The sequence below is a fragment of the Gallus gallus genome, chromosome 14 (genome assembly GCF_016699485.2).
Source record: "Gallus gallus isolate bGalGal1 chromosome 14, bGalGal1.mat.broiler.GRCg7b, whole genome shotgun sequence".
NCBI lineage: Eukaryota > Metazoa > Chordata > Aves > Galliformes > Phasianidae > Gallus > Gallus gallus.
In genome coordinates, this window is record NC_052545.1 from 3,087,570 (window position 1) to 3,112,732 (window position 25,163).

General features: G+C 45.4%; 1 protein-coding gene across 10 annotated transcripts; it reads right to left on the reverse strand.

Moving 5' to 3' along the window:
• Positions 1-359: 359 nt before the first annotated feature.
• SNX8 (sorting nexin 8) lies at positions 360-24,763 on the reverse strand. Of its 10 annotated transcripts, XM_025155201.3 has the most exons (13): positions 21,568-21,633; positions 20,658-20,739; positions 20,343-20,417; positions 14,009-14,199; positions 12,502-12,619; positions 10,136-10,257; positions 9,497-9,577; positions 8,402-8,562; positions 7,885-8,017; positions 6,772-6,840; positions 5,800-5,949; positions 5,271-5,420; positions 360-4,900 (listed from the first exon to the last, which is right to left on the reverse strand). In XM_025155201.3, the coding sequence occupies exons 2-13, from the start codon at positions 20,689-20,691 to the stop codon at positions 4,787-4,789; spliced, it is 1,398 nt and encodes a 465-aa protein (XP_025010969.1). In that variant the 5' UTR covers positions 20,692-20,739; positions 21,568-21,633; the 3' UTR covers positions 360-4,786. The 10 variants fall into 10 exon arrangements, with proteins under 10 accessions (XP_025010969.1, XP_046756955.1, XP_046756954.1 ...); XM_046900999.1 differs by lacking the exons at positions 20,343-20,417; positions 20,658-20,739; positions 21,568-21,633 and adding exons at positions 23,390-23,648; positions 24,308-24,763; XM_046900998.1 differs by lacking the exons at positions 20,343-20,417; positions 20,658-20,739; positions 21,568-21,633 and adding exons at positions 23,390-23,648; positions 24,043-24,106.
• Positions 24,764-25,163: the final 400 nt, after the last annotated feature.

A 25,163-nucleotide genomic window follows, 5' to 3' on the forward strand; every position in this document is an offset into this window, starting at 1 on the left:
CTGGGAGAAAGGGAGGCTTGCTAAGTGCTGTGAGAGCCCTTGGAGAAGCTCAAGTAGAGCTCCCTTCCCGATTCTCCAGCTGAAGTTTGCATCACTTTGTGTGAGTCAAGATAACCACTTCTGAGGCAGATGTGGTGTTTGAGCCCTGCTTTCAGCCTTGGAGTTCCTGCTGTCAACTTGGCTATACAGACAGGTACAAATAGGCTGAACAGAAGTCCCACCTTTCAGCAACTCCATGCTTCAAAGCGCGGTGCACCCATGGTTGCAGGCTTTGCCACGTGCCTGCAGTCTGAGAGCTTATTGCTCTTCGGTCAGCCCAACTCAGCATGGTGGGCAGTGAAATACACGTCACACTCTGCTGGAAATATCACATATGCAACTTTATAGAAGGTCTTTTGTTTTCTTTAAACATTTTTACAAACACACGTAACATAATCTTGGAATGTCATATAGGATCTGTAAACATTTCCAGTCTACCAGCTGTAGTAATAGGTCTTTAATTCCTGCATTAGATAAAGTGCTTCATACATAAGGCTATTTGAGCAAAGCAAAGATACAGGATATTCCAGGCAGGCAAAATTCATACCCTCTGAACAAGATTGTTTCTTCTCATCTCCTCCCTGCAATTCTGAATCACTCACGTCACAAAAAATGTCCTGCTTCATCTGCTCCATAAGCCACAACTCAGACTTAATTATAGGCTTTATCTATCTTATACTCTTCTCCTTTTGTGCTGCACAATGACTTATTTACAAAGCTTTTGATACTCACCTGTGTTTCTGACATAGCAGTATGAATTTCTGGCTGTTCTAGTTCAGAGAATGGCTTGAGGCAAGGAAGGGAAAGTAAGCACAAAGGTTAGGTTGTAAGTAATGGGATGTAAAGCCTTACTGCATGGTAGGAAAGGGAGTGACTGGCAGCTGATACCTCTTACAGTATCCCAATTTCTTTCCTGCTGGAAACTGTAAATCAAGAGTGAACAAATTACTTTCTCTTGCTCTGGGAATGGAGATAAGAAAAGAAGCACAGCTCAGGCCTGCACTTGCATTTGTTATCCCCCATTCTGCAGTCAGTTCAATCCCTTTATGACGGTGCTTTCACCAGCACTGAGTTTTTGCTTCATAACACTGAGTAGTGACTATTGCTTGTGCTGCAGGTGTGGAGACTGCTTACATCCCCAGCTAGTAGTTTGTCTTTTAGGAGCAGCAGAAAGTGGAGACCGTGAATTAGTCTGTTAAAAATGCCAGGAACTGCACTCCTGTGTGATCAGAGTAGAAGAGTAAAAGCCCAGGAATGCAGCAAGGCACTGTTGGAAACATTACAAAGAGCAGCTTTCAAAGAAAAGGGAAAGAGGAAAAGAAACAGAGATCAAGGTTGTATTGTAAATCTAGTCATTTGGAAAGCTTTTCCACATACAGTGTTGGTCAAAAAGCCTGTGTAGTACCAGCCACAGCTTAGAGCAGAGGTGACCTTAGGAGTGACAAAAACATAGCCCTTCTGATAAGACAGTTTTCCAGGTCCCCACTGTTTACTACCCTGATACCTCCATGATATTTGAGACACAGACAGAAAGACTGAAGGCCTTTTCTATCATTGTTATTTTAAACACGAGAGTCACCATAAGCTCCAGCACTACAACAGAAAGCTTCCACTCAAGAAGGCACATTAACTCTTTGGTGCAACATCTTACAGGAGCAGCTGTACTTCAATAGGCAGCACATGCTCTTCAGTTAGTCTTATGGTTTGCCCAGTGCTTATTGCAATCTACCCAGCTACAGCAATGGAACCAACAACTGAAGTCTTGTTCTCACCCTTGTAGGTAGTCTACTGCAGCAAACTGTCACAACAGCACAGAGACAACTAGTTCTGTCCCCCATACATTGTAACTAGGGTAGATAGAGAACTGACAACTCAGTTGATTCCCTGCTGCATTCCTCTAGAGCAAGGACCCTGTAGTGTGCAGGTCTGACACATCTCTCAGCAGGACCAAAACAGTAAAGAAATCCCTCAGCTACTGAAGTAAATATGATACTGCTGTTTGCACACTGGTCACTTTCCCAAACTGAAGGTTTGAAAATGAAGGGTTGTATTAAACTCTGGACAGGAGCTTGACAGTTTGGTATGAAATTAACTCTGCAAGTGCCACTAGCTGTATCAGCTGTGAGGATACCAGCCTTTTGTTTTCAAAATAGGTGAATAAAGTAAAAAAAAAAGCAAAACAAGAAAATCCCACCCCAAAACTGCTGTCCTCAAAAAGACAACAGCTGACAATGTAATAACGAGTGTTTTCTCAAGTAACATAATTCCAGTTTCTTTAGAGGTTGTGTGGTCTGTGCATATGTATAGCAGTCTGTACATCTGCATTAGAGAATTCCTGCTTGGAAGAACAGCAAACTCCATTCTTTTTGTGGGCTTTTTCTTTTGTTTTTAAAATCTGAAATCACACTTTTCTTTCTCCTGCCCCAACTGAAAAGTGCAGTGGTTCATTCCAGAGAACTTGCCAAGTACAAGCTCACAGAGCACACCCCAGTCAGACCAGATCTTCCTCTGGCAGACAGCATTTTCTCAATTTGACTGCTCACCACTTCAACAAACAAAGCTTAATAAAGGAGGATGGGTACCAAGACAAAACAAGTCACTGTCTATAGCCAGCCAACATCTTCTAAAGGTGGCAGGAATTGGAACATTTAAGAATATGGTTAAGTGTTTTTTACACTTACTATGTTCCCAGTCAAGACAAGGTCAACCAAGGGAAGGGGAAAAGAACCCAAACAAACCAACCCTACATGCCCCTTTTGTGCCATTCTTGAGATGCCTTATTTGCTATTTTACTGTAGAAACATTTCCCTTCCCAACCAGTTTTGCTCTGGTTTGCAAACAGAATCTCTTCTACATCACTTTGGAAATCTTCAGGAGAGATCTGTCACAGCCGTTTGCAGTTAATGGATCAGGGTAGTACATAGGAGGAAAGACTCAGAAGAGAGTTAACATTTGAATTGCTATAAAAACCTCTTGATAGTGTATTCTGAACAAGGTTGTTAAACGAGACACCCTACACACTCCTTAAGGCCCAGCACCCCTAAACTGGCACCCACAAAGTGCACTTTCCCTCATACGAGGGGGGGGAGGGGAAATGGGGATATGAAACTGGGCAAATAGCTTATTATCTTGCTCTTGAAGAATCTAACCCATAATTTCCACCTGGTTGAGGAAGATCTCATATTACATTTAATTTTCTAAATAAAAGACACACAAAAAAAAAGCCTTTTGTGATGGGAAGATTTAAATCTATTTCCTGCTACTGAGGAAGTTCCCCAAAGGGAAAATACTGTAACAGTTCCAGTTTAACAGTGAGCATTCACCCTTGATAATGTGCTTCCTTTCTACCAAGAGAAGAAAAAAGTAAGAAGCCAAGTGTCAAGCTCCCCTTTGGCAGCTCACTTGGTCCCACAGAAGACAGGTTCAGGGGAGTCCTGATCACGTTGAGTTTTGTTGTATACATGTACAGTTTCTTCACTTATCGCTTTCTCTAGAGGATAAAACTCCCCCTAAAGTAACGTGACACACAAGTTCTCTCCCTGCCATTCGCCTCTAGAGGGAAAGTCACTGGAGATACAAAGTGAGACATGGAGAATAATTAGTCCCTTTATCACTATCAGATATCATCCTGAAAACCCCATTACTGAGGGCTGTGCTATTTCTAGAGAGAAAGAACTGTCGCTGACATTACCTTCTCTTCACACACTCTGGTGCTATCCAGAGCTAGAAAAGACAACTGCAGTAATACCCGATAAATACTGATTGCTGCTAATCATTTTATCAGCACCGTGTCCCAGCCAGTGTGCCAGGATCCTTCATTTCATACTAGAGCAGAGGAAAGGCCAGCCTTGGGGTCACAGCTCTCCCACAGTCCTGAACAGCAACTCAGCAGATGGATGTCAGAACCTCCAGGAGAAATTAAACATCTCTGCTGCAGCTGTCCAGCTTGGATAACACAAGTGGATTACAGTTAAGGAGTGTCTCATTCAATTACATTCCCATTTATGCCAGGCAAACTCCTCTAGGTTCCCCAACCCAGTCATCTTTGGCTCCAGACTGAGTCAGATGAGGAAGTCCCCAGGCTGCCCTGCCACTATGAACTGAATCAACACTGACAAACACTGTGCTGAGCCTCCACGGGAAAGCCACTGTGCTACAGCAGCACTGTCCTGCACCCAATGAGGTTATAGTGAACCTGGACACTTTGTTCATGTATTTTTGCTTTAAGGTTTAACAGTAAGAAATCAAATCCAGCCAACTACCAATGGGATGGCTTTCAGCTTTCCTTTTCCTCATACGCCTGTAACACAGGTCCCTCCCAAACTTAAAAGGAAATCCATATTTTCTCTACAAGCAAGTGCTTCAGATACCCTGTTTATCTCAGCACTTTAGAAGCTTCTCAGCATGAGTACAGATAAGCCTTCTTGAAGGACAGTTCGTACAAAATGCTGAGGCATCAGCAATAACACTGCAGCACCTACTGCACCATGCCACATCCTGACCCCACAAAGACTGTCTGCAAGATAACCAAAGTCAGCTCTGCCCTAGAGCATTCCAAAATTAAGACTATCTTTTTATCTGTGTGTTCTGCCCCACATCCAGTCTGTCTAAATCAGAGAGCAGCTCAAAGCAGCAGTATTTAAAAAGAAAAAAAAAAGCTGTTTGGAGGATTCATTCTAACATCTGGAGGTAGAGGTCCGACCCCTCCCTTGATTGCACTTCTTGCTCACGGTAGGTGCTCGGAGTATTAATTGGAAAAGAAGTTTCCATCTGGAGGTGACAATGGTGGAGTTGGCATATTGCTAGATCCCACAAAGAGGCAGCTCAACTTCGGCTTCAATTCATTCCAAACTTTACTCATCTGTGAGTAGAAAAAAGAGGACAAGCTGGAGAACGAGGTAATGTAGGAACTCACCACTCTGTATTTTAACAGCAGTTTCAAGATACCCAACAGCACAACAAGTTTGATAGAGCACTTTGGAGAAGTCTGGCATACCCAGACTATCTCTTTTAGATGGTGCTATAATGACTGAGCATAAATCTTTCTTTAGAAGGGTTACAGGCTAGCTTTGATGCTCAGCCCCTTATTGAAAATACCTTAGGTGACTTATTAAAAAACCATGAAAGATCCCATCTGGATTGATGATTAGAGGAGGAAGACCCACAGGAGAAAACAAGTTCAAAATTTTCATTCTTGTTTTGGGAAAAAGAGCATAGGTCAAAGAATTCACCTCTTTGTGACCCTGGATCTGGGAATTGACAAAGGCCCCCAAGATGTGAGATGTGAGAGGCAGATAGATGTGGATGAGCTGTGTCTCCTGATGCAGGCAATACAAAGAGAAGTAATTCCGAAGCTCCATAGTTAGGATGGCGTTTTCTTGCTGAAAGAGAAGGAATTCAGTGAAACATAATGCCAGGAAGAGGGTGCCAAGGAGATCCATTTGCAGCAGGAGAAAACAGTATTCCTCAGCAACTGGCAATTCAAACACACAACAGGAACCTAAGAAGGCAGCACCTGCACTCATGTGATATGACAGCAACTGTGCTCTCCATCACACAGAATATTGCTTTCCTCATCTCCTGCAACTGTCATGTTGCCAGAGAACCAGTTATAAGTACTGAGGAAAACAAATGTGTTATCCTTGTAGCACAACAGGCAGCTCAAATTACTCAAGTACCAGCTACCTTTCCAGGCTAACGGCTCTTTGCAGATATGACTGAGGTGTACCACTCTCTGCTTTCCCCATGCATCTGCACTACCTCCACAATTCGAGATTCCAGTTGCTCCACTGATTCTGGCTCTTTGTTCTGCACTGTGGCACTCATCATCTGTTTCTTCATCATGCTGTACTTATGCAATGCTCGCTGGTGCTTGTGCAGTACCCCCTTCTCATGTCTTTCACACAGGTCCTTTATAGAGGAAAAGAAACAAATAAAAAGCAGGTACTGAGTGGAAGCAGGGCATGGTGCTAAGGGACAGCAAGCAGGCAAGCCAAGTACATCAGGAACACAAAGACACTGTCATGCTTTATATTATTTCTATGCTGCAGATATTTTTTTTCTTCTTAAGAGGGTAAAAATGTTAGCTAAGAACTCAAGCAACAGAAGTGCCACTTAAACTCAGTGGCACAGGTCCAAGCAAACTGTAACATCACTTTGGCCAACGTTTTGGATCTTATCAGACCACTTATCTTCCATGACCTTCTCAATATTAAGTGCTGGCAATTAACTGTAGTAATCGCTTCCCAGCGCCTTTCTATTTCAGTCCCAGCATGGGAACATCAGGAGAGGCTGCCAAGTACAGTTTCATTAGGTGCTTCTAAAAGAAGTGCCTTTGACTGAGAGATTGATATAAAAAAAATTCTTCTGTTTGTAGCCGACCTCATGAATTGTCTCCACTGACAAACAGCAGCCATCTCATTCACTGTTTTGACTCAAAAGCAGTCAAATCTGGAAAAAGGTTGGTTGATCCATGCAACTCAAGCAGTCAGATTTCTGAATTCCTCCCAGATGTGTTTGCCATTTGGCAACGTCTCATCACAAGGATAGCTGATCAGTAAGGCTATGCAGCTAACTAAGGCTAACAGCCACTCCCATCCCTCTGCCACAAGCCCGCTGTGCCTCCAAGCCACCCTCCCAGACACTTTTCCATTTTGTTGGCATCACATCCTCTGAAGAGCACAAGCTTGCTCTAAACAACTTTCTCACTGGCAGAAAAACAGCAAAGCTCACTTTATAGGACTGGAGTAAATCCAGGAAAAGGTTCAGCTTCTCCACCACATCATTCTCTTCCTGTTTACCCTAGAAAACAAGAAAAAAGTACATTTTACGTAAGCCTGGCAAGAATGAACATCACAGTTCTTCAAATCCTTACCCCACGCAGGCCCTCTGCAGTACTCTCTAGGGCATATCAGTGCTTACACAACTGTATCAAAAAAATCTCTCAGACGTAACGGTAGTGCTCAGTATTCAGCTTGCAGAACAAAAACCTGAACTGGAGTGAGAACAGCTATTCCAACTGACTGCTCATTACAACCAGAGCAGTTAGCTTTCCAGCACTGTGTGCCAGGCCCTTCAGCTCTTGCTGCCTCAAAATTTGTTTTTGTAGACTCCTACAATTTTTGGCTTCCCTTCTTACAAGATAACTAATCCATTAAATCTATAAGTACAGAAATCAGAAAGCATAAATGAGATGCCAAGCTAAGTTTGACAGGTTTCTTTTCTTCCTTTTACTAAATACCACCTTTTCTTCCCATATCAGTAGAGCTCTCTGGAACAAACTCTAGAGGAAAAAAGAGCCGGTCTGACTGATCTATAAAAGTATGCTGATATTTTAACACAATGAGATGAGAAGACAAACTATTACTTTTGCTTTCCAGACTGTCACAATCTCGCATCGTTATCACACTGCACATTTACACGGGGCACTTCTGTCTGAATGATTCTCATTTAACGAATAAGTAACATGAATGTCAACATTTGATTCAGAAATTCTGGATTCTCTGCAGCAGGTAAATAACACAGAACACAGGCATTTCAGACAGCTCAGTACAGCAACACAACTGAACATGTCCAATAACCACCCAAAAGGAAACAAGAAAGCAGGCCTTTCCCTCCTTTCCTTTTCCCCGTTATATTTTTTCCCCATTCAAACAATCCAGCTCTTTCATTCACACCTGAACAAGCAAGCTAGTGGCTGAGGATGCAAGCTTGGATTACAACCTCCATTTTAACTTTTTAATGGTCTATGCCTGTAGAGCTCATGATTCAAGATGAAACATAAGACAGCAATGCACGTTCCTCATTATACAAAAAGGAACACACACACACAAAAAATGAACTCACCTGCTGCACAGCCTTATCTGCCAGAAGTGCAAATTCAACAGACAGACCCTTCAAGGCCTGTTTCAAAGTCCCCCACGTGCTGTTATTCAAAGCAGCCCAGGAAGGAAGCGGTGTAGTGTCTGAGCCCAAAGCACTAGGAGAACAGAATTAATGATTAAGTTTAGGAAACAAACTCCACTTGGTAGATGCACTAGTTTGCAGAAAGCAGTTCAGGATTTCAAAGAGCTCACAGTGCAGAGGTACTACTGCAGTCACAGACACACTGCCAAGTATATACTGGAAGAAGAGACAATATAATCAGTACCTGAGCATCAAAGTATTGCTATTTCTGTTGGCCTATGGAATGCAGCACAAGTTTTTCTTATTTCTCATTTAGGAAAATCTGATTATGGCATACAGCATACATTCAAACACCCATTCTTACTAGACCACTTGCAAGTAAACTTCACAACAGTTTTCAGTTCCAAAGCAACAGTGGAAGTGTTCACATGAACAAATCTTCTTTCATCCAACCTACCTTAGTTCCTTTCCAAATATGAGAAGATCTGAGGCATTATCAATGGCTCGAGATGCTATCCTCTCTGCACGGTCCCGGAGCTTGTAGAAGCTGTTATAAATATTCCGGATGAGCTCCCTGCTGGCAGCAAACTGGGCCTGTATGTCAGCTGGGAGGAAGTCCTGAAGAAGCACAAGGGAGGTTACTAATGGATATATCAGAGGCATATTCATGTATCACAACCGTAGGTGCACCATACAGTGAGGAGAGACACAAACTTCTCTGGCGCTCTCTTCTTCCACGCTGTGACAACCCTGGAGAGATCAGTTGTGTAATTTAGATATACGTCAGATGTCACACAAACACCCCCAAATCTCAAAGGCAGAAAGAGGTTCAAATACAGATACAGTCACTAAAACCCACAACTCTTCTATGCAGTCAGATCAGAAACTGGGAGGTTTCCAGTTCACAGGTTCTGATCGGAAACTACTAATAGCTGCCAGCACTCTGAGGTGAGCACGTACTGAGAGTTCAAATAAGTTCTTTCTGACCTGTGCATCACCAGTAAGAGCCTCAATTAAGCTCCAATTGCAAAACCTTCTGCTAGCAGTACAGGAACCTGAACAACCACTTCAAAATTGCTCAACAAACAGTGAATGTACGCTTAAAGTCTGCCACAGCACTAATCACTGGGATAAAGAGATCAGCGCACAACTTCCACCTGAATTTGCTACAGCAATCCAAATTACTCCCCCACAGTGAGTAAGACAGAACGATGATTTGAACACAAGACGACACCAGTCTAGGTATTAGCTCTTAAATCAACTGGCCTGGTCATTTGTTTGTTATGCAAGTACAAGTATTCACTAAGAATCAGGTTCTGAGCAGGGTTTGTTGTCTCATGTTCACAAACGAGCATCTAGGTAGAAATATCAGGTCTTCAGGCTCAAATATTTATTTCTGTTTCCTAAGAAATCAGGAGTTTAAAAGCCTTCCAAATCTGGAAACAGCCCTCTCCTACGAAAGAGCTGCCACAAAACAGACACCAGAACTGATCCACCTGGAGAAAAGACATTTAAATCAGCATTAAATGAGGTAAGAAATACATATACATACCTTGGCCTGGGTGGCCAATCTGCAGGTCAGAAATTCATCTCCCACTCCCTGGACCAACTCTCTTAGTTTATTCTGTACATCCTAAAGACGACACATTTCTTTCATGCTCATTTCATTCCAAGGAAAGCCAGCCTGCACAGGACTCTCATATTGTAATAGCAACGCACAACTTATCAGATTGAGCTTTATTCAGGTTAGGTTTAGTTCAAGGGGAATTGTCATAAGTGTTCTCCTAAGAAGAGTTACCATTTTCAAAATATTGCATTCCTGGCATCAAATGAACTTACATTCTACTTTCCAGCCACAGAAATATCATAGAATTATTACAGAATTATAGAATGGCTTATGCTGGAAGGGACCTCAAGGATCACATTCCACCCCTCCCCCCCCCCCCCCCCCATTATCAGCAGGGCCACCAACATCCAAATCTGGTACTAGACCAAGCAGCCCAGGGCCCCATCCAACCTGGTCTTGAACAACTCTCCAGGGACAGAGGATCCACAGCCTCTCTGGCTGAGAGAAAATGTCCCTCATCACAGGGAGCAAAAATGTGTAGGTCAAAAACAACTCTGAACTCTGCCCGGGAGAGCAGTGACAGGAAGGTGTGCAAACTCAGATTTATCACCAACAAATACTCACTGAGCCACTGAATGACAGAAAGAGCTTCAAGAGCACATCTTCTGAGAAGGGAGGATGTCGAGCCACCAGGTTTATAAAGCGCTTCAGAGCTCTCCTCCTTGATTCTATGAATTCTCGATCAGCTACAGGAAGGAACACCAAATTTCAATTAATAGGGTACAAAATTATAGTTGCTCAGAAAGAGAAAAAGAAAACACTCTGTCCAGTAATTTCCTCATTCTTACAAATCTTGCCAAAGCACTTGGAGAAAACCAAAGAATGGTGACTGATACTGTCAGCTCTCTAAAACACATTTTTGGACTGACAACCAGGACAACTATTCCCTCAAGTGATACTTCATATATTACTGAAATATCCTGCACATATATTCATGTGTTCATTTCCACAGGACAGGTCAAGTAAGCAGGTTAAACAACTGAGTCTAAGACCAGAAACCTCTACTTATAAAGAGTTGGGTTTATTCAGCTGCTTTGCCAATATCTGCACTTATCTTTTCCCCAAGATACTGAAAGTGCCCTGAAAAAAATCTGCATTTCAACCTGCAGTACATCCACCCAAAGGCCTTCCTTGTCCAACTGGAAGAAGTTCAGCTCACCTTCCTTCCCAAAAGAGGAAGGGTTTCAATCTGCTGGTACTGCAGTAAGGCAGCACATCAGAGATCCTAGCGTCTTTGCAGGAAAGATGAAAAAATTCAACTAAAATAAATCTGAAGGAAAAGAAAGTAACAAAGACTGAAATTAAGGGAGTACACAGACAAGTAGGTACCTAAAACTTATACATGACAACATTTTCATATTACAAAAGTTGGGAGTTTGCAGGCTGCAGGGTGTCTCTATAATCATCTTTACTAAGGTGTCACCCATCAGACGATTTTTTCAGTCATTAGGGCTGCACATCTTGATTGTGCTTTCTTCATCCTTTCGCCTACATGAAGTTCCCAGAAGTCACCTACTCCCTATATCACCTGCCTTCATCTGCTGCTATCCTCCAAAACAAGCAAAGCAGACCATCAGACTTTCTTCATCTGACAGATAGACGAAAGCAACCGTCATGGAGGTAAGGGTATAACTTGGTACAGCAGTACACTAATCATACAGCTTTGCTCTTCAGGCTCTGAGACTAAGGAACATGCCAGAGACACACAGCTCTGCTGATCTGTGAAATACAGCATTCAGCAACTCCATTTATCAGCGCACTAACACACTCAGAACCAAGAACTACCCATTCCATTTCCTTTTTCCTGTATATAGTTTATTTAATACTTCTTACACAGCTTTTCTATATTTAAAGTCACTGGACTAAAGGCAATCATCACTTCCTGCCTTAAAGTTTTGGGCTGCATCAGGACTGTTCTACCAGCATTTGTTCCCAAACGGTGCTATCAGATTTCTTTTAGAACACCTCACACGTATGAGAAGAAATGCACCAGTGAACATAGACAAATATCAATGCATCAGAAATGCTAGGAAATAAGAACAGACAAGCTTTATGTATTGGAAACATCCTTCAAGCATCTTCTCTCCACTAAGATAGATCAGAAAGGTCACTTTGCTTATAGGTGTTGCAGGAAGCAGAATTCCTGGAAGTCCCAGCAGAGAACACTGAATCAGGCCAACTTCAAAGATCAGCTTTCACAACCTCAAAAGAATGATCTTCACAGTTTGCACTCCATTGTGAAGTATGACCACTGGAAGTTCCCAATAGTGTTATTTTGCTTTGTTCTGGCTCACTACAAACCCGTTTACCAGCTCCTTTTTACTGTAGCAATACATGGACTCCTGGACTAAAAATCACTTACTTACTGAAACATATTAAACTTACCAGTACAGGCACGAGACAAGGCAGTGAAAAGCTTATTCTTCCACAGATAAAGCAAAAAGATAGGATTTTATAGTAATGCAACATTTCAAATAACAGAAGTTTAAAAATGGTGCCTACAAAAATGTTTGAGAAGCTTTGGTATGCCTTCTGTCTTGGGTTACTTTATTGTAGTAAATAGCTACAGTGTACTTGAGTGAAATGACACCAACTCCAGCATTTGTTTTTAACTTCTAGTTGCCTTAAGCAGATTGACAAGCTCCTTTTTATAAGTGGAGAAAACAATAAAGAGGGAAACAGTCACTTCAAAGCACTTGGTTAATCTGCAAGGACACCTTTTTGTAAGTAAGCTCAGTGTGACTAATGCTGCCATAAGGCTTCTGTGTGAGGGAACACTACAGCACACAGCATCTTGAAGTGAAGCTGTTCACTTAACATCACCACAGTGCCAGTCCTGGACTGAGCTCTTTCAATTATTTATTTTCAGTGATATCATCTTGATCACACTCACACTGTGACTTCCAGACAAAATAAAGACCCAAGGTTACCTCCCAGCATCCTCTTTGGTGGAAGTGCTGGCACCATACGATATGGGAACTTCTGCAGCAGCATCTCATGGAACACCACAAAATCATTATACCGCCTATAGACGGAGCATTTGAATCTCTGCAATAGAGGAAGAGAGAAATAACTTTAAATCAACCCATAGGCTGGACAATCAGCAGCACTTCCACAGCTTCCTAACATAAGCTGCAGAAAGGAAAGGAAAAAAAAAAATCACACCCAGAGAGCACAGAAATGAAATATTCCTCACTCCTAGGGGCTTGTAGGAACTTGGTAGAAAAGAGTTGGTAGGAAGGTGGTAGAAAATACTGCTCACCCACCTGAACAGCTTGTAGGAAAGGCTACACACGACTCTACATTTTCTTACCACTTTTGCTTTGCACATCACCCACCACTTACAATGGCACTGTGCATTTTCAGAAGTAAGGAGGCAGATACCAAAGCACAGCAGGTACAGCCCCTAGGGCCTCCCTCTGTCTGATCTGAAATCTGATGCTGATTTGCGTTGCAGTTCCTTGATGAAGATCAAGGGCAAGTTATTCTACTTCCTGCGGAAGCATCTACAGCTAGAACTGAGAGGGATGACAGCAACTGAGATGAGTTGATAATGTATTCCTAAATTCAAAATCTAGAGAGACCAGCAGGGTCCTTCAGACCCACGTCTTGCAGTCATGGGCAAAAAACACTGAGTCCTCAAGAGCCCACAAAAACATTCACTCTGTTTGTCATTTCCCCCCATACAACAATCTTTGACAATCTTTCAGACATTAGCCTAAGCCATAAACGTCACCACAAATAAGCAATGCCAAATATGTACAACAGTTCAGTTGCTGCTCAGTAACTTTTTTTTGGTGGTCTAGGACATGCAAATTGCTCACAGTCTACTTTGAACAGATTTCTGTGTTGGAAAGAAAGCTCTCCAGTAGGTTGGGTGGCTATTTCACTGTCCACTCCATAAAAAGAAAGATATATCAACTTCATTCAGTCTTTGCCAACCCCAGGAGCAGAACCTACAGGTCAGGATTAGGGCAAGTAAACTGGAAGCAGCCCTGACTCTGCAGAAGGATTTTCAGTAACTTTTCTGTTTATTAAGAATTTCAGTTCAGCACTGCCAATATTATTTCTTTGCAAGTCCTAAATAGTCTGAAACACAGGATAATGGAATCATTGATTGTTCAGTGTTATACATCTGCTTTTGTACAGAGCTCATGTTGCAGGTGTGTCTGGTTAGCCAGTAACCTGAATATTACCCAGTGACTTTGCAAAACTAGCTGACGATGCATCAGACCTCAGCTAAGACGACGTGCCACACTGCAGGAGCACTTGTCAAGAAAGCATAAGCTTAGTGCATTTAAATCCACCCAATACACCTGGCCTACTCAAACCAGCATCATCCTAGAGAGCAACTCAGACAGAACTTTGCCAAAAGCAAGTGCACAGAGATTCCTCAAAGGACACATTCTCACTGAAACCAATGCTTGTTCACGTTACCTTGCTGGAAACTTCATATTCCACATGTTTCAGAAAAAGGCCCTTCTTCTCAGGTATAAGCTCCACCTGCACGCTATCCTTGCTCAATAGCTCTTGCAGGGTATGGGGAAGCAGCAGTGGATTTCCCGGGGGTGCCTGCATTAGGAATTGTTCCGATTCCCGCGGTTCATTTACTGGAGGCTTTGCAAAATCTGAAAGACAAAAAGGGATAAAACAGTCCAACAGATCTTGAGATGATATAGCAAAAGGAGACTTAAAAGTATTCTGTTCCCTCTCTCAGAGCTCCCACAGTGGTGCAACACCACCAGGAGAGCACTCGAGCCACTCCTCCCCCAGGAGGCTATGCTACTTCCCACACGTTCGAGACATCAGTACCTCCCTCTCCACTACACCCAGAAGCACCACTAATTATATCGAGTCAGGAAGCCATCTCTACTGAGCAGAAGAATCACAGGCCAAATTCATGCCGTGATTCAGCTCGGAGGCTTGTGTTTCCTGTCTGTCCAGCTCCCACCACAGCAGGATCTGCCAAAATGAGTGAAGCCCTGGCTCAGCACTTTTGGATCCTGCCTAGAACAAATCGTGGAAGTAAAGAAAATGTGTAATTTTACTGCTCTGCAGAAAGTTATTACATTCATTTCACATGCCATTACAAAGGAAAGAGACACTTTGTTTGACATAGCTATATTAAATTGTATGACAGGGTGCTGGAGCATGCATGATTTGCAGTAATTTATTATGCCAGTACATTTAAGTTCAATAGCAGCAGGAAACAGATCCTAGCAATGTTTATCAACCCTGGAGTTCCTCTATCTCAGCAAGCTCAGGCAGAATCTTACAGATGCACAGACTCTATTGCTTGTAGATAAACCCATCCTGTCCAGTTTTTATTTTGTTGGGTTTTGTTTTGTTTTCCCCACACACTGAATTCAGCTATAGCTGGGCAGCTTTGGTCAGAGAGATCCCTAAGTAATTCACAGAAAGATGCAAAAGGGAAAAAGGATGGCTGTAACAATGTGACCCTGGGAGAGACACTGCACCAAAGAAGGGAAAAGGAAGATGATTCAGAGTGCTCTCTTATTTCTGAATGACCAAACTGAAGTCCACTCTCCAAATTTGACTTCATAACTATACGTTACATGATTGTAAAGCAAGCTCACATTCTTCTACAAAGCAATTCTTTTTTTCCCTACCCATTTTACACATAGGAGAAGACAGAAAATGTGGGTATAACCCTGGAATCTATTCGACCCGTACCTGGTTTCTGCTCTCCAGCGTGGAACAGATGAGCTGCTTCCTCTCTGAATAAGTCTGTCTAAGAGAGATATGGCAAGCAAGCTCTTTTACAAAGCAAGTTGAATCCAGTAATGAAAAATTGCTTAAAGCTGTGGAGTATTAACCATTCTCTTACTGCAAGTACATAGAAGTTGCAACCCTTTTTAAACACAAAGTGTTGACAACACAAGAAGACAGTAACTATAGAAGCAAGAATTTTCCTGGCAAGCTTTGATACTTAGTTGAAAAGGTTGGTATCTGCCTTAGAAGTTCCTTCAGGAAGATACAGATTCATAACCTCAGCTTGAAAGCCCTGACCTTCTCCTAAGGGTTTCCCACCTGTTCCTCCATGTGCTCAAGGCTCTGGAAAACCAAGAATGCAAGCAACCTCCAACTCCTCAGATACGCAGCTTCAGTCTTTGCTCTGTAGAAGGGCCCAAGGAGACCAACCCAAACCCAGGACAAATGACCTTATCCCACACTTCTTGCCAAGCTTCAGGTTCCTGCTACTATGACTCAGAGAAGCAAGTCTTAACACCTCTGCTTTAATTGAATAATCACCTGTTAACCCCACCTACAAAGAGCTTCTAAAAGTTCCAGTTAATTGCTAGAGATTTGCTGTGAAAATACAAGCTAATTCAAGCTGATATGGGACTCTGCTGGATAAAGCAGTAATGTATCTACACTACATTTCAAATAGATGCTGAACTGAGAAGGAAAGGAAGGAAAAAAAGAACTCAGGACACGGAGAGTAAGGTAAATTATTTCCTAGTGTGGTAAAACACACCCACCTAATATCTGATGGTGCTGCAGGGTATCAGCAACCCACGCTATCAAGAGGAAGCATCAAAAATGCACACAGCACTATGAAAAGCACAAGGCAGCCTCGCTCCTGGAGCAGCGGTTCTCCAGCTGTATGCCCTCGTAATTTGTGGTTTGAATTGCTGATTCACATGACTGAAATGCAATGTGACGCAGGAGGTTTGGTAATTTCTGCCATGCAGGCACACATGCTTAAACAGAATTCCACGGCCCCGTGTTGCTCAACCACTGGCTCACATTTCAGGGGAAGTCACAGCAAACCAGTCTCCCAAAGAGGAGCTGGTCCAAATAGAACCCACCTGCTTCTGAGAGCAGCACAGATCTGCACCAAGACAACGCTCCTGCTGCCTACTGAACCACCCTGCCTGCCTTCCACTGCCCTGCCAGCCAGCTGACAGCAGGGATTCTTGTGGCACCAACTGCTCCTAGATCAGAGGCTCAGCACCCACTGATGAGCTACTGCACCCCCAGTAGGAACAGATCTGGACCACAAGAAAGGACTTACAGAGGAAATACTGAAGGCTTCATGGTTATCCCTGGATCTGCTGCAGGACTCAAACCATGCACCACCTGATGCTGAGAAGGACTCCCATGTTCACTGCAGTGACAGCAGCAGAGTGAACCCCACACAGAGATCAAGACATGACATTCCTTCACTTGGAATACTTTGCCAAGTTATTCTCTAAATTTGTGTTCTAAAACTCATCTCCAGGAAATACCTTCTATCAGCAGCTCACACATCCGGCTCTTCCCAAAACACTCTGTAGCTTCTCTACATCCCACCTTGTCTAAATCATACAAATCAGATAACTGTACAGAGTGAATAGTTATGCTTTTAATTAATAACACATCTTTCATATTAACAGGACAGTTAGCCAAATTGAACGTGCACTCTCAAACACTGGTCTAAGAACACAACCAGTACTTTGGAGCTGTTAACTTGTTCCAGAAAACACCACTGCAGCATTAACATTAACCCTGCAGAACAACACACACTGCAACCATTCAGCAGCCCATCCTTCACCCTGCTTACTGAAGAGTCAATTCAGAAACAGTCTGGAGAGCCCTGGCCAGAAACAGTGGATAATATAGGCCAGGAATGGTGGATAATAGTGGGAACTCATTGGTATGAGCTCCTGCGTTCCAGCAATAAAAGGATTTACATGCACTGTAACAAAACACTTAATGCTTCCCATCACGCGCTCTGCTGGAGAACAGCTAATTTTGAAATGTTCCTTTTCATCTCAGATCATCATCTAGCAAAGTTTATATACAGAGCTGTAAACGAATGCAAAAATGAAGTAGGGAATGGTACCCTGGAACATAGCAAAGCAGATAAAATGAAATCAGCTCTTTGTGCAAGCTATCTCTTGGCCACAGCAGAGCTTTTCAATCTGCTGTCGATAAGACACAGGGAAGCAGCCTGGGGTAACTGAAAACAATTTGATATCAAAGTTAGAAGGAATATACATATCCATACATATACAAACAGGCAGAGAGCAAAGAGACAAGAAGTAGAAGCTTAAGCACAGCCTCGTTCTTGTTTGCTTCTGAAAGAAAAGAACTGCAATAACTGCTGCCCTGGAAGCCAGGTAGCCCTTGGGCTGAAAGGGCATAGGGAACAACCAAAATGGAAAGCTGTGCACCTCCATGCTATGCATTTCAGGCTCCAGCCAGCATCCAGAGCTCACCACTTCATCCCAAACCAGCAGTCTCCAATGTGCCCTACATCCCATCTTACACCCCCCCCCCCCCCCCCCCCACTGGAGGGCAGGCAGTCAAAGCTGGAGGGGTTCTCTCTGGATTGCAGTTGACTACCAGACACTGCTCTTCATCACACTGGGTGCTAATCCACTCAATGTATGAGACATACTTAAGTAGAAGGTGCCATGGAATCACTGGTTGCATGTGTAGCGGACTGACTGCAAGGAGAAAGGAATGTGAAAGGGAGGAGAAATGCCTTCAGGAAAAGTAACTGCTTCCCTGCCTTATCACAGCCACCACCTCGGGGGCAGAAGGCACCAGCTCATGGAAACAGAGCCCAAGCAGTGCATACTTCTGTGTGCTGACACCTCACGTTTCTCCCTGGCAAAAACGCAGGCTCCACCATGAGCTCCCGGGCAAGGCACACTTCAACAGGGATCAGCATCAGCACTTCCCTTCTGCCTTCTCACCAGAAGCCTCAGGAGCATGGAAATGCCTTTCCCCCTGCCTGTGCCCAACATATTCCTCCCTGTTCTGAGAATTTCCTTTCAGTGTCCATCCCAGCCCCTTCGAGAGCACACACTGCCACTGCAGCATCAACTCCCTTTTTATTTTTTATGATGCTTACACAATCTGAAATCCCCTGAAGACTAAAAGAGAAAAAACAGAAGTTCTAGGAAAAAAAACCCACACACACAAAAACCACCTTTCTTCTTAAGACTCTGGATACTTTTAAGACTGAGACTGTACAACTGTAATAAAGTTAACAAAACAAACTGCACGCAACTCAGTTGTTTCTGTATTTCAAAGGAACTTTAAACCACATAATTCTTATTTGGAAAGGAACAAGCTTAAAGAATCAGCCTACTTTGTCCAACAGAAGTGATCCACAGATCTGTATGTACAAGTTCCACTCTGATTAACAGATGGTGCAGCTGCAGACCAACAGTTTGGTTGTAAATCCATACTGCCCGGTGCCAAAACAAGGCAAGATAATATGTACACCATCAAAAATGAGATGCAGGAACACAGACTCCAAAGCTCTACTTTCCTCCTTAAATTCTCCAGCTTCCTCACTCTGGATATCAGACACGTGCTCTGTGCTGGCTGCTCTGGGCTGTTTTTTCCTCTGTTTTGAGGGCTTGGGGGCAGCTCTGTTGTTTGCTGGTTGGTTTTCATTTGATTCCCCAACTAAACTTCAAACTGCTGCTCAGGATTTGGTGCAAGAAGAGCAGCAGTGTAACAGCTCAAAGATATTCAAGTGAGGTTATCTAAGCTTCATTTAACAATTTTTAAGTGCTAGCATTTCTGCATTCCCTTACAGCCATAGGTCTCTAACTGCTTATCACAATCACATACTACAGCAGAAGGGGGAAAAAAAAGAAAGAAAAAACAGCAAGTTATCTCCTTCCAATATCATAGAGTAAATCTGTATGCCAGAACAGAGAACAAACTTGGAGCCTTGTGCCATGCTCTTGCAACCATGCTGTTAGATCAAGTGATTAATTAAGTAATTTCCCAGTCTGGGAACACAAGGAACGCATTTCATCTCCAAGTCACACACACAGGCACAGAGTTGAGCTGCAGCAGACACAGAGTGGGATGAAGCTACACATGTTGAAGTAGTAACAGGATTAGTGGGGGAAATCCATTGAGGAATTTTCACAAAGACTACAGAGATAAAAGCCAACCCCTGGCTAGGACAGCCTTCAGCTCCCAGTGGAGGACTGAACTTTCCCCCTCCTTCATGCCCAGCTCTAACAAAGAGGGTGGAAGTGTGAAAATTGAGACCCAACTAACAAGAACATGTGCAACCATTCTGCAGGAGTTAGCTCTCAGGAAGCCATGAGCCATTGCTATGTCCCATACAAATTCACACACAGGTCTTACACAGGGGCAGTTTATCTTAACTATAAAACTGCCAAGTTTGCACAAACACCCCATCCAAGGAAACCGTGTCAAAAGAAGTTACCTTTTGCTTTGCAAAACTTGATCCAAGTATTTAAGCACTGTGGCACTCCAGCCACACCAGCCTCTGGTCGGTCTTTTTACACTTTTTTCTACATGTTGCACAAGCTCATTCATTGTGCTGAAACGCTCCCACCCTTTTGTACCCACTCTCTATCTAACTGCCACATTGCTCTCCATCACTCTGTGCCAACCCACTAAAACTTGGTGGTTCTGAGGGAAAGCAGAGCAGTTACACTCAAACTCCACTGTCTGCAGTGGGTGCAGCCTTTCCCACCAAGCCTTGGTGCAGCTGCACACACAGCTGAAGATCTACAATCAGAAGAGAAGAGGCAGCCCCTCATCCCAGCCAGCACACCTGCATGAGCTCTCTGCAGTCACTGCAAAACAGACTCAAAAGGGAGCAAGAGCCAAAAAAAATTTTTAAAGATCAATACAAGCAACTCAGCAGAAATGACCTCATATATTGGCCATTAACTTTTTTTCTTCTTTTTTATTGCTTTAAGATACTTCTAATCCTGCACACTAAAGAATTCACACGTCCTGGTCCTGCTAGAATACTCACTGACAAATTGCTGCTCCCTGAAGAAGTTCAGCATGGGTGCTGGCTTCCCGAGATCTCTGATCCCAAACCAGAAGGCTACAAATTAAACAGACACCTCCTTTCACAGCATATTCCTCTTCCGCTGCGGTCATCAGACACTCAGCCCATGTTCACACTACAACCTTTTCCCAAATAAAGCCGTGTTTCCTAAGGCTGAGCGGAGCAGTCGAGCAGCAGTGCCGCTGCTGCAGCTGATCGGAGCAGACCCACCGCGCTCAGACGCTGCCCCTCACCCCGCCGAGCTCCGGGAGCAGCCGCAGAACCGCACGGACGTACCTGAGGGAGCTCTCTCTTTGACACAGTAGGACATTTTTTCCACAAAGGCTGCTGCTCAATGTCCCAATATCTTACATCAGCCCTGGACGGAAATATTCCAAAATAACGTATTGATTTACGAACGCGTGATCTACGCCAGGAGCGCCAGAGGCCCATCAGCAGGATCCTCAGAGGAGTCCCCGCTTCGATTCCGACCACACCACCTTCCCCCGCGCACACAGCTCTCACCCGTCAGCCCTCCTTCCAGAGGACAGAAGCGAAAAGCACTCAAAGCACGGCACGTGCCGCTCGGAAACGGCCGCCGCTCCAGCAGCGCTCCGGAGAAGCGCCGTGCCGTGAACACCGCGCCGCGCTCCGGCATCTCCCAGCTCCCCGTCATCGGCCCCGGAGCCTCGGACACAGCGCCCACCCAACGGCCTCAGGCGGGGTACGAGAAGGCGAAATAAAGTCACCGCGGCGCCTGGGGAAGCGCCCGGCCGCGTGGCTCCCGGCGAGGCGGCGCTCCGCGCTGCTCCGTTCCCCGCCCGCCTCCCACCCGCGCCAGAAGGGCTCAATTAAACGCGGCTCTCCGGACCGAGCCGCCTCCCACCGCCCCAACGAGCGCTCCTCAGCCCCGGGCCGGGCGGGACGCGGCACCGCTGCGCCCACTGCGCGTTCCCCACCCGCGGAGCGGAGCCGCCCCTCGCCGAACCAACAGCGGGCACTGCCGAGAGAAACCCGCCGGTGCCGGGTCCGGCCGAGCGGCCGCCGCCCCGGGGAGAGAAGGGGAAAGCGGCCGCATTTTACCTCAGGTTTTAGCGGAGGCAGCAGCCCTGACCGCCCGCCCCAGAGGAGCCCTATCGCCATCTCCGAGCCGGCAGCGCTTAGGAAAAGCCCCACGGCGCTGACCGCAGCCGCCCCATACCCGTACCTGTACCGACACCCGCGCTGCCTGCGGGCGGGTCGCCGTCCATCGCGACTGCAGTCATGTGAGGCCGCGGCCCGGCGGGCGCCCTCCCCTTCCTCCTCAGCGCCCGCCTGTCAGCGCGGGCGGGGCCGGGAGGGGGCGGCGGGGGCGCGTAGCGGCGCAGCCCCGGAGTCCTTCAGGTTGGAGAAGAGCTGTGGGAGCTCCAACCCAGCGCCTCAGCGCCACGCTCTGCTACGCCTCCGTGGCGGTGACCGCGCTCTGTGGGCAGCAGTGCCAGTGCAGAACCGCGCTGTCTGAGAGTAATCTTCTCCTGCTATCCAACCTGACCCACCCCTGGCACGACTTGAGGCCATCACCTCTCGTCCTATCAGAGAGGCTCCTCTTGTGTCAGATATAGGAAGAAGCTTTGGGATTCCACATCCCTACCTATTATCACTCCTGACCTCAACGTAAGTGAACCAACGTTGGCAGCATGGGGGTTCACAGGCATAATGTAGCCTTGATGCTGGAATCAGACTATTTTCTTCTTCTGAAGACTCAAGAAGGTGGTAATGAGACAGCCCTTCCAGTCACACAGGGGCAGAGCAGGCTGTGCTTCTCAGCTCCTGGCAGACAAGATGTACCAACACAGCATTTGGTATTTTCTTCCATGGAATCACCCTTTCCCACAGTGTTTCAGTCCTGCTGCCATTTGGTCACACCCTTCAGATGGCTCCTACACTAAATATTTTATACATTTTGAGGGATTTAGGTATTTACGAAATATCACTGAAGATAAATCACTTTTTTTCCCCCTAAAGGAAAAGACAACAGAGACACAGTGATTGGATGGATGCTGTTTCCTTCTGCAACCCCCATAAGCATGGGTACAGGCTGAATCTGTGTGTAAAACCAAAAAAAGCAGCGCACTATTTAAGTGGAGAGGCCCTTCAAATCATGTTTATACAGCAGCTGAGTGCAGAGTTTTGCATGCTCAGCACTTCTGGAAACTAAGCACTACTTTTTTTTTTGCCTATATAGCATTTTTTTTGAGAAAATGAATGGAGAAATCAACACATTCCTGTGTAACTATGGGTACTTGATTGGTCTGTACTTCAGCTAAAAGCATCACCATTTACTTGGTGTAAATAAGACATTCTAACTGAAGATTGCTTCTGTAACCTGAGAAAGGAGTCTTGAAGAAAAATACTGTGAAAGAAATAATCCAATTGCTGAAATAATTTTTGACAAGGAGAGAAAGACTGCTTAACCAAAGTTATTGAACCTTTCCTTGTGTATTGTAAACACAGCAAAAGCTTCTAAAAACCTGTTGCATAAAGAAACTTTCACCATTGGAAAAAGGAAAAGGCAAATGTCACTAAGTTGCAGACAACAAGTGTCACACAGAAGTACAGAGCTACCTAAGGCCCTGGTCCTGCAACAGATCATTCTATGCATACCCTATCAGCATTAGATACACTTCCACACTATTCATAAAAATAAGAGCTTGAACATGCCATCAGAATTCAGTTTAGGAATCACTGTTTTCCATCCCATCATTCTCAGATGTACAGCAAACAGGTACACAGATTGTAAGGTAAATGGGTATACAGGTATTGGACCAGAGAGATTACCACATTACAAAGGAGAAATGAAATAAAGAACTTACCTGTATCTTAGGCTTGTGGAAGGGCCTCAAGAGGAGCGTTCACCAGATGGAGAACCTTCTCCCTTGGGAGTCAGCCCTTAAATGGGGCCTAGGAGGGGTGCAGCCAGGATCCACCCCTTCCGGTCACTCAGGTGAAATTGCCTTCACCTGTGCCCCTGCGGCTGACTCAGCACTCACCTCAGGTGGTCAATCAGAGGTTCAGGCCGTGATTCAACAGTTCCCATACATCAGATCACTTGCACAGAGTAAAATCCATAAAGCATTTCTGCTTTGACAGCTGTGTCACAAAAAGCCATTACTGATGGACTTCTTAGCCCACGTTTCCCACTGGTCGGGATTTCTGTGTGTGCAGTACTTGCAGGAACCAGCTCCATCTGTCAGCAACAATCTCTACTTCAAAAGTTGTTCCACTCGGCCTTGGATTGCTGAGTAAGCACTGGAAGGCAAAGAGTGACAGTGAGATAGCAGCAAGGGGACCGAAGGGAACTCACAATAGAAGAGAGGAAACGTTAGGAAGGAAGAGAAGATAAATCAAAAATTGCTGTAAAGTAAGGGAAAGTGCAAATAGATGACAGGAAAGAAGGACTCAGCATTTACATTTGTTAATAGCTCATAAACAGGAAGAAAGGTAATATAGCAAATTCACCCATCCCAGCAATGCAGGCAACTGTGAAGAGCTGTGAAAGCTGAGTCACAAATGTGCCTTTGGAGAAGCCATGTAATCTTGAGGATCCAGCTGGTGCTCTGGACTGGAGCACAGCATGTCCTCCTATGTGGAAAATAACGTGTTTGTGAGGGCAGGGCAGGACAGGCAGCAGCTTTTCCTTTACTTTCACGCATCGGTGCTGCTGAAAATCAGGAAGTCAAAGTCTCGCCAGGCGCCGTGACACAGCGGGGAGAAGCGGCCGCAGAGTGCCAGTCATCGTTTCCATTCATAAACACCGCCCGTGGCTCAACGAGGGAGCTGACGCTGACAGCGCCCGGCTGGGTTTGAATGGAGCTCGGCTGACATCTCGTGGCTACCCGATGAATTACAAAACCGGTTTGTCCGAGCTCCTGATCTCCTCACGGCGTTTCTACGCTGACATTCCTCACCGGAGTGCTTCGATGACTTGAAATGCAGTGCTGGGACTCTCACACACACACTCACACAGGACCAGGTGCTCATCTCAGGAGCAAATGGAGATTAATTCTTCCTCAAGGACTGCTCTGATCTTTTCTCCTCTAAAGCCATCGCTCAAACCTGATGGTATCACAGAAAAGCTCCGGGTTCTCTGTGTCAGTTTGGAGACATCAGCGCACACACTGAACATATATGTATTTTTTGCATCAGCCTGAAGCGTCCTTGGCAGAAAGTAATAGTTTAATGGACGCAGAGCTCAGCTCTCTGAGCTGGCCGTGCACGCACAGCCCGTGCCCAGGTTACACCAACCCGCCAGGCCGGCTCAGTTCCCTCAGGACCGGCCCAGCCCCACACGGGCGATGGGTTGGCCGGGCCGGGCTAACGCGGCGGCTGGCGGGGCTCTGGGCGAGCAGCACCGCCCCTCCCTCAGGAGCTTTGGTAGCGCCCGCGCTCGCCCAGCCGCCTTCAGGCGGGCCCACGGCGGGAGCTCCGCGGGGGGGAAGGCGGCAAGTTTCGCTGTGCTGTGCTGCCGCCTCCTGCCCGGTGCTGGACGTGAGGATGATCTGAGGTGCCAGCACCGCACGGGGGGTTCGATCGTCGCCAGCCCAGTTAAGCACCGAGACGCGTTCCGCTTTTGGCCTCCCGCGAAATGGTTCAGCCCAACCCCACCTCAGCGGACGGGCAGGAGCCGCCATGTTGGGCTCAACCACGGAGCGGCAGAGCAGGGGGAGCCGCAGCCGTGAGGGCTGGGAAGGAACTGACGGCGCTGCTGGCTGAGCGAGGGGGGTGAGCGACGAAGGAGGTGGCGATTGCGCCGGGGCAGAGCAA